This window comes from Myotis brandtii, unplaced genomic scaffold (genome assembly GCF_000412655.1).
Source record: "Myotis brandtii unplaced genomic scaffold, ASM41265v1 scaffold213, whole genome shotgun sequence".
Taxonomy (NCBI): domain Eukaryota; kingdom Metazoa; phylum Chordata; class Mammalia; order Chiroptera; family Vespertilionidae; genus Myotis; species Myotis brandtii.
In genome coordinates, this window is record NW_005357962.1 from 2,487,851 (window position 1) to 2,497,777 (window position 9,927).

The 9,927-nt window shown below is 39.0% G+C and overlaps 1 protein-coding gene across 1 annotated transcript in view; it reads left to right on the forward strand.

Moving 5' to 3' along the window:
• LOC102254770 (acyl-coenzyme A thioesterase 1) overlaps positions 1–4,792 on the forward strand; it is a 5,295-nt gene extending 503 nt beyond the window's left edge. The window contains exons 2-3 of the mRNA XM_014539338.1: positions 3,566–3,765; positions 3,928–4,792. Of these exons, the coding sequence (XP_014394824.1) occupies positions 3,595–3,765; positions 3,928–4,503 (747 nt within the window). The 5' untranslated portion in view covers positions 3,566–3,594 and the 3' untranslated portion in view covers positions 4,504–4,792. The remainder of the gene's footprint in view (positions 1–3,565; positions 3,766–3,927) is intronic.
• The last annotated feature ends 5,135 nt before the right edge of the window (positions 4,793–9,927 follow it).

Below are 9,927 nucleotides of genomic sequence, written 5' to 3' on the forward strand. Positions count from 1 at the left end.
ATATATATAATGTATATATAATATGACATATATAATATATAATATATGTATATATAATATGACATATATAATATATTTTTATTGATTTTAGAGAAGAAGGGAGAGGGAGAGAGAAATGGAACATCAATGATGAGAGAGAATCTTGGATCGGCTGCCTCCTGCACGCCTCCTACTGGGGATGGAGCCCTCAACCTGGGCATGTGCCCTGACATGGAATCGAACCTTGACCACCTGGTTCATAGGCGGACATTCAGACACGGAGCCACACAGGCCAGATTGAAGTCCTATTATATCGTTCACTCTTTTATACTGGCTTCATGGTAGGGTAAAGATGACTTTTCTTTTTAAATTTATTTATTTGAGAGAGAGAAAGGGAGAGAGAAAGAAGAGAGAGAAACATCTATTTGTTGTTCCACTTAATTTATGTATTCATTGGTTGATTCTAATATATGCCCTGACTGGGGATCCAACCTGAAACCTTGGCCTGTTGGGAGGATAATCTAACCAACTGAGCTACCCAGCCAGGGCCAAAGATAACATTTTTTGTTGTTATCTGACATTCTCTAATGCCTTGGAGACCTTCACCATAATGAGAAAACTGTTTCATTGCTCATTTCATACATAAAAGAACAACTTTATATTATACATGAGGAAACTGAGGCCTAAAGTATTTTAACCAAATCACACAGCTAGGTGATGGTAAAATCAGGGTGCAGTAAAACTCTTTGAGCTCCAAACTATGACCTTCTCCATAAATACAGGCTAAGTGAAACAATGAGTGAAATATTAAGGTTTTTATTTTTTTTTTAACTCAGTTTAGCATAACCCCTACTCTCACCCTCAGGATTCTTAGGGACAACTAAGAATCTTTTTTTAAAATATATTTTTATTGATTTCAGAGAGGAAGGGAAAGAGGGAGAGAGGGAGAGAGAGATAGAAACATCAATGATGAGAGAGAATCATTGATTGGCTGCCTCCTGCACATCCCTCACTGGGGATCAAGCCCGCAACCTGGGCAGGTGCCATGACGGAATTGAACCTTGACCTCCTGGTTCATAGGTCCATGTTCAACCACTGAGCCATGCCTGCCAGGCCTAAGAATGTGTGTGTGGGGGGGGGGGGGGGGGAGGACAGCTTTTAAAAAATAGCCAATAAAGCCCTAGCTGGTTTGGCTCAGTGGATAGAGCATTGGCCTCCAGACTGAAGGGTCCCGGGTTCAATTCCAGTCAAAGGCACGTACCTAGGTTGCAGGCTCCTGGCCCTGGTTGGGGGCATGCAGGAGCCAACCAATCAATGTGTGTCCCTCTCACATCGGTGTTTCTCTGTTTTCCTCTTCCTTCCACTCTCTCTAAAAATCAATGGAGCCCTAGCTGGTTTGTCTCAGTGGATAGAGCGTCAGCCTGTGGACCACTGGGTCCCGGGTTCAATTCTGGCCTAAGGGCACATGCTCGGGTTGCAGGCTCGGTCCCCAGTGCAGGTGGAGGGAGGGTGCAGGAGGCAGCTGATCGGTGATTCTCTCTCATCATTGATGTTTCTATCTCTTTCTCTCCCTTCCTCTCTGAAATCAATAAAGAAATATATTTTAAAAATCAATAGAAAAATATCTGCCAAAACCGGTTTGGCTCAGTGGATAGAGCGTCGGCCTGCAGACTCAAGGGTCCCAGGTTCGATTCCGGTCAGGGGCATGTGCCTTGGTTGTGGGCACATCCCCAGTAGGAGATGTGCAGGAGGCAGCTGATTGATGTTTCTCTCTCATCGATGTTTCTAACTCTCTATCCCTCTCCCTTCCTCTCTGTGAAAAATCAATAAAATATATTTTAAAAAAATAGAAAAATATCCTGGGGTGAGGATTATAAAAAAATAATAAAACAAAATAATAAAATAAAATAGCCAATAATATCCTAGCAAATTTACATATCAGGGATTAAATTACTGAGTTGAAACAAAATAATTAAGTTCTTTGTGTTTTGTTTTTGCTTTTTAAAAACTTTTTTATTTTCAACTTATATTTTTTTAATGTGGTAAATCAGATTAATATTTTGAAGCCTGTGGTTGCAAACTCTATTACTAGACTGATTTGAGGGTCAGTATGTTATATCTTCTTCATGGTTTGCTTTAGGCTTCTGAAATTAATCTTGAGTCCAGAAATGATTAAAGTTTATCTAATTTTAAAAAGAACAGATCAAGATATACTGAGATATCCGAATGTTAAAGAAAACCACCTTATAAAAATCACTGCCTTAATATCTACACCCTAGCTTTCACTTTTATAGACCTAATTCAGTGGTTCTCAACCTTCCTAATGCCGCGACCCTTTAATACAGTTCCTCATGTTGTGATGACCCCCAATTTCATTGTTACAAATTGTACATAATTAAAGCATAGTGATTAATCACAAAAACAGTATGTAATTATATATGTGTTTTCCGATGGTCTTAGGCGACCCCTGTGAAAGGGTCGTTCGACCTCCAAAGGGGTTGCGACCCACAGGTTGAGAACTGCTGACCTAATTCATCTCTAGATTTGAAAACTTAGAACTGGCCTCTGGTCCTGGGACTTCAGATCTCTTAATTTTGTTTCTATCTTTAAGTTCTTGCCTTTTATTTTTGTAGATTTGCCTGGCACTTTTAATTGGAAAAACACAGAAACATATTTCTGAAAAACACTAAGAGGCAATTGGTTGAGAAATTCTTCTCTTGGAATGGTGAATAATAGCACAATCTCCATTAGGAATGTTGAAACAGATAACAGATCAACATAAGGAGGATATTAGTTTGACATTTTACTATACATATTGTTCACTTTATATTACACCTTCATTAAACCTTTAAAATAGTTTAAACCTTGTTAAATTATGGATTTGTTGACTCTGTATCTTAAGTTCACTGAAAAGTCAAACGACCCTTTAAAATGCATATCTTTTTAAAAATGAGGTATTATACTTTCATAACTCAAAGACTGCAGAACTGTTTACTTAAATTTATTGGTACTTAACTTACACTTGAAACCAAAACACTTCTATATCTTTGGTGCTAATTTTTGTATTTTTTCAATTTCCCAATAATTTTCTCGTGGGGGAAAATATAAAAACATTTTACACTTACAGCTTCAAAATAGCCCAAAGAGAGTTTGTTTCACCCACACAGCCCTGGCCAGCGTGGCTCAGTTGGTTGACAGTCATCCCGTGCCCTGAGAGGTCGCTGGTTCTCTGGTCAGGGCACATGCTTGGGTTTCCAGCTCCATCCCCAGTAGGGGGTGTGCAGGAGACAGCCAATTGATGTTGATTGATGTTTCTCTCTCATCCATGTTTCTATCTCTCCCTCTCCCTTCCTCTCTCTCTCTAAAGTCAACAAAAATATTAAAAAAAACAACAACCATACAACCCGAAACAATAATCCTATTTCAACCAAAACAGATGTTTTCTTTCAAAGCAAATAGGCAGATGTTTTTAAAAAAAGATAAATGATACAATTAGAATTTGGCTTAGAAAATGTTAGCTGGGTATCACAGTTTATTAAATATTCTGTCGCTTAATTCAAGATTAATCCTGTTTCCTGGTTTATAGGAGATGGTCCTTTTCCTGGTTTGATTGATATGTTCGGAGACGGAGGATTAAATGAATCTCGAGCGAGTCTCCTGGCTTGTCGAGGTTTTGCTGCTCTGGCTTTGCCATTTTTTGGCTATGAAGATCTACCTCCAATTATGAAGGACTTAAATTTAGATTACTTTGAAGAGGCAGCTAAATTTGTGCAAAGTCATCCAAAGGTGAGTGGGATGCCAGAGAGAAATGTATTTAAAATAAAGTCATTAGCGCTAGGAGAGAGTGAATATAGAAAGTGGTACTAGTGGGTTGGAAGATATCTGTAACAAATACCAATCATGCTTTCTTTTTCTCTCTCCTTCTTTGTCTTTTTCTTGAATCTTCAGGTAAAAGGTCCTAACATTGGAGTGATTGGTTCTGGGAAAGGGGCAGAGTTGGCCCTTTCCATGGCTAGCTTTCTCCCAAATATAGCTGCAGTTGTGAGCATCAATGGCTGCATCTCTAACACAGCTACTTCCCTTACATGTGGTGGACTGATCCTGCCGGGACTGCCTTTTAACCTGGACAAAATCTCTGCTACCAATTCAAGGGCATATGATATTAAAGAAGCGCTGGAGGACCCCTTGGATCCAGCCTATCGGGAAAGCCGTATCCCCCTTGAAAAAGCCAGTGCCCATTTCCTTTTTATCGTTGGAGAGGATGACAGGCATTGGAAGAGCTCTGTGTATGCTGACATAGCTGTGAATCACCTCACAGAGCATGGGAAGACAAATTTCACTCTTTTAAGCTACCCTAATGCTGGCCACAGAATAGATCCCCCTTACAGCCCCTTTTTCTCTGCAGCCCTGGACCCGGTATTGGGGGTTCCTGTTTTAGGAGGTGGGCAGCTCAAAGCTCATGCTGTTGCTCAGATTGAGTCTTGGAAGAAGATCTTGGAGTTTTTGCACTTGCATCTGGGGTAAAGTCTTACAAACTAGACAGTTAAATTTAGAATATGCTCAGAACAAATTAGGGGACAGATTGGATATTTTTGACAAATGATGACTGAGATCTGGACTTCTCATGGCCTCGGCAAGCTTTTAAAAGAAGTAAAAATACTCACTTCAAGTTCATCAGAGCCTGTAGCTTCGGTACTATCCATGTTTCTTCACGTTTGTTTGAGCTTGAACTCAAGGTAATTGCTAAAAACCGGTTTTTAATCTGCCATTTACCCACCCTTCCAAGGATTAAAAAAAAAAAAATGGTATAATTAGTTTGCTATATCTGTGCCATAGGTTTTACAACTGTTTTGAACAAGATAAATATAGGTCCCTGGTTTTACAATAGGGAACAATTGGCCTACGATAACTTGCTCATAACAGTCAGAGGCTGGAATGAATTCTAACAAGATAACTTGGAGGCTAATTGGTGGTAGACTGAACTCATAGAATCCTCTGTTGTTAATCAGATTTTGATATTTTTCTAGTTGCCACCCATTCTAGGATCTTTAAGAAAAGTTAGAAATCCCAAGATACTGCTTTAAAAATGGCATTCAGTTACTAAGACATACTTAGATTCTCTACAGTGTGTTTATCTCTGTATTTGTACTTTAAAAAAAACTTTTCTTCACACTAGGTTTCTTTTGTCCTTTTTTTGGTTGTTTGTTTGTTTTTCAATCCTCACCCGAGGATATTTTTCCATTGATTTTTAGGGAGAGTGGAAGAGAGAGGGAAAGACAGAGAGAAACATCGATGTGAGAGAAATATATCGATTGGTTGCCTCCTGCAGGAGCCCTGATCAGGGCCCGGGCCAGGGAGGAGCCTACAACCCAGGTAAGTGCCCTTGACCAGAATCGAACCCGGGACCCTTTCGTCTGTAGGCTGATGCTCTATCCACTGAGCAAAACAGGCTAGGGCCACACTAGGTTTCAAAAATATATTTAAAACTAGGTAGATTACAGGTTCTAGTCCCATGTAGCAATGTAATTATCTCAGGGGAAGACAGAACTCATCACCTACCTTTCACCACCTTCACCAAAAATTAATTACAATTTGTTAGGTGAGCCTTAACTTATTAAATAATCTTAGCTGAATTTCTGAAAATTTATTCTAAACTTTAATATGTGTAGAGCCTGGCTGGCGTGATTCAGTGGTTGAACGTCAATCTATGAACCAGGAGATTATAGTTCGATTCCCGGTCAGGGGACACATGCCCAGGTTGCAGGCTCGATCCCCAGTAGGGGGCATGAAGGATGAGGTCGATCAATTATTCTTTCTCATCATTGATGTTTCTCTCTCTCTGTCCCTTCCTCTCTCTGAAATCAATAAAGGGAGAGAGAGAGAGAAACATCATCGATGAGAGAGAATCATGCTTGCATCTGGGGTAAAGTCTTGCAAACTAGACAGTTTTTTTTATTGATTTCAGAGAGAGGAAGGGAGAGAGAGAAACATCATCGATGAGAGAGAATCATGGATCTGCTTGCCTCCTCCATAACCCCTAGTGGGGATCGAGCCTGCGACCCAGGCATGTGCCCTTGACCAGAATTGAAACTGGGACCCTTCAGTCCACAGGCTGATGCTCTATCCACTCAGCCAAACCGGCAAGGGCTGTATATATATTTTTAAAAGATAAAATGTGTGTAGAATTAGCAAATATTAAAAGTTCTGGCCCTCATCATAATTTTTTTTCATATACTTGAGGGGGAAAATGAAGGTTTTAATTACTAGACTTTGCTTTTGGTTGATCAGTGGAGCTTGTGGTCAAAACTATACTTTGGGTTCTTCTTGGCAGAAAATGAAGTATTGTCACCCTAATTTGTAGTAGTAATAGTTCACCCAAAATTAGCATTATTTTTATTATGTTTCAAATTATTAACATACCCACACATCCTCCTGAATTTTGAGTTATTCATATAAGATTTTTTAAAGGATTATTTTATTTTTTAAAATATATTTTTATTGATTTCAGAGAGGAAGGAAGAGGGAGAGAGAGATAGTATCATCAATGATGAGAGGAACTCATTGATGGGCTGCCTCCTGCACACCCCCTACTGGGGATCGAGCCCACAACCCAGGCATGTGCCCTTGACAGGAATCAAACCCGGGACCCTTCAGTCTGCAGGCTGATGCTCTAGCCACTGAGCCAAACCAGCTAGGGCAAAAGAGGACTATTTTAAAACAGACCAATAACAGTGAGGGGAGGAACTGGCTTTTCAGCAAATAACTATAATGAGAATCATAATCTGTGAAATTGACTATTGAAATTTGATACAATACTCATTCTAATTTGAATTTATACATCTCTTGACTTAATAACCTAAGAATTATTCACTCTATTAGGTGATAAAGTGTTTATTTAAAAAATTTTAGCTATTTTGCTAAATTTCTAATCATTTAACTGTGACAATTTTTCTCTTTTATTTGATTCACATTCTTGTTTAAAAATTAAAGGCTTCTTAACATAATTGGTTTTCTATCATTTCAAACTATGTATTTTATTTATACTTTTCAAAAGGTCTGCTAGATTTTTTAAAATTTGGGGACACTGTTTTAATAATAATTTTAACTTTTCTCTCAACTTTCTGTTATCCAGGCCTGCAACAAGAGCAAGTGGACCCAAGCCATATTCTCTGGTGAACAGCTTTTGGAATCTATTTCGTCATTTTCCAGGGTTTAAAAGAACAGAGAAAGGATCCAAGTTATATAATTCTTTTTCCTTTTCCTGTGTGAATATGTGTGTGTGTGTGTGTGTGTGTGTGTGTGTGTGTGTGTGTGGTGTGTGTGTGAATATTTTTAACCTTTGAGGATGTGAAACTCAAAATGCACTTGATGGGAAATGTACCAAGATATTGTGAATTAATTTGCAGAGACAAGAAAATTTCTGTTTATATAGTGGTAAATAGTTTATATACAGCACATAAAAGATATTCATGACATGTAGAAATAATGTTCTCAGCAATCATGAAGATTGGGGTAATCTGTAGTTTTGAGTAAAAGAAATACTCTGCTGGGTTATGAGCTATGTTTAAGGATTAGATTCCATTACAACCACATCAACAAAAACAGGTTTTTGCAGGAGAATAATAATTCTAGTTTGGAGAGTGTAGACAGGTTTGAAGATCTGGAAAAAAAAAAAGTCACAGAGGTAGGAAAAGTGAGCCAGCTGTGTGTGGGCTTAGGAAAGAAGTTACAGAGGCAAAAGAAGGGCCCTTGGAGCTTGGCAAAGAGGAAGTTAAAGGTAACACACCTGGGGCGAAGAAGAGGAGGAGGGGAGAGCATGTATCTGGAGGTCTCTGGGGAGGATCCCAATAAAATAGTCCTCAGCTTTTCAGGTGTGTCCTTTCAGGGTTGTGGTTTCTGCTGATTGGTCGGTACCAGGGCAGGGGTCATAGTCAATGAACTGGTCCAGACGTCAGCCATGGCATCGCTTGTCTGGTTTTGCTGCTTTTCTGGGCCTGGAGCTGAAACACAAGTGAGGCCTAGATGTTATCGCTAGATGTTACCTTCATGCTGGAGCCCTTCAGGGAGTCAAATGGGGCCACTCTTCCAATCCTTGTTCCTCCTCCCAGGGAGTCTACGGCATAACTAGTGACATGCCAGGGGAGGAAAGGTCAGGGGAGGGTCCGAATTGCATGATCTGCAATATGGAAAGGTCAGGGGGTCTAAACTGAAAGAAACGTTACCCCCTGGGGGCAAGGTCCTTGTTTTACCAGTTTTGCCTGTTGCTAGGTACCCGGGGCTTTCCACACTGGTGACCTTCTGTACCTGGCCCGTCGTCCCTGCTCTGCTCATGTCTAACTGTCTACACACAAGAAAAAAGTTGGATATGTCATAAATATACATTTTTATTTTCTCCAGTAAAATTTTTACTTTTTCTTAGTTTTATAAATGTGATTGTTACATCTTTGAAAATAAAATTTATTTCTTATTCTAAAATTTAAAACATCCACATTATAGAGCAATTAAAAAATAGACAAGCAAAGTGAGCAAATACAAATTTTGTTTGACAGCTTGCATTTTAAATTAACACATCATGACTATGCATGCCAATAGATGCATTTCAGCAACATTTTTAATGGAAGTATTATGTCATTGTTTGGATATTCAATACCAATTCTGTTGACATTTGAGTTGTTTTCTTTTTACTATTAAAACTTTGAACATATATCTGTGTGTGCTTGGATGATTATTTCTTCAGGATGAAGTTCTAGAAGTGGAACTGCTGAGTCACAAAGGTGCAAAGTTTTAAAAGATTTTATCAATGTAAGAAACGTCCCAATTTGTAAGAATTTTTTGAGTTTATTTGAGCCAAACTGATGACAATTGCAGGAAAGCAAAATCTCAATGGAAATGGCAGTTTTACCACTTATCTAATATATTAAAATCAAAGGGCAATACCTAAAGGGGTTACATGAAAAACATTGGTGATAGATTAGGGAGGCGGAGAGGGCAAAGCAGAGAAGTCTCTGAGATTGGATAAAAAGTAAAACAGACACATACTTCTTTTACATTTGTGGATATAGCATAGTTAACAGTCAACAATTAACATGATAATAACAGTGAGAGGGTATGTGGTTTGTTCTAGTGCAGTGGTTGTGCCTTGAGCAGTGGGGGATTGAGGGGAGGAAATTACCCTGTCATTCCAAAGGTATGTTATCCTAGAGCAGTGGTTCTCAACGTTTCTAATGCTGCGACTCTTTAATACAGTTCCTCATGTTGTGGTGACCCCCAACCATAAAATTATTTTCGTTGCTACTTCATAACTATAATTTTGCTACTGTTATGAATCATAATGTAAATATCTGATATGCAGGATGTATTTTCATTGTTACAAATTGAACATAATTAAAGCATAGTGATTAATCACAAAAACAATATGTAATTACATATGTGTTTTCTGATGGTCTTAGGCGACCCCTGTGAAAGGGTCATTCGACCCACAGGTTGAGAACCGCTTCCTAGATGCAAAAAGACAGTAGACAGGCTTTGTTGGGAAAGACTGACCTTTGTTAGGGAAATACCAGTCTAAGAACATGACTACCTGCCCCGGCCTGCTCTTAGGTAGAAAGGTTTGAAGTATGGTAGCAATCATCTCAGGTAGAAACTATAGTTTAACTTTAACCCTGCTGTTTGGCTTCTGTACTTATTTGCTTTGTTTAACAATAGAAAAGTTACTTTGATTTTCTGAATTATATAAATCATCCCAATCGATTGAATACCCTATTGATTGTAATGTGAATACCCCATTGGTTGTGGTCATACTGGTTATCGAAGCACATTCTTCTGTACCTGGGAACCAGGACAGCACAATTATCCTAAATTGCCTCAGTGGCCACAGATAATGCGTTCCGGTTGACTCAGTGGTCCCAAGACCAGGACAGCACAATTACTCTAAATTGCCTCGATGGC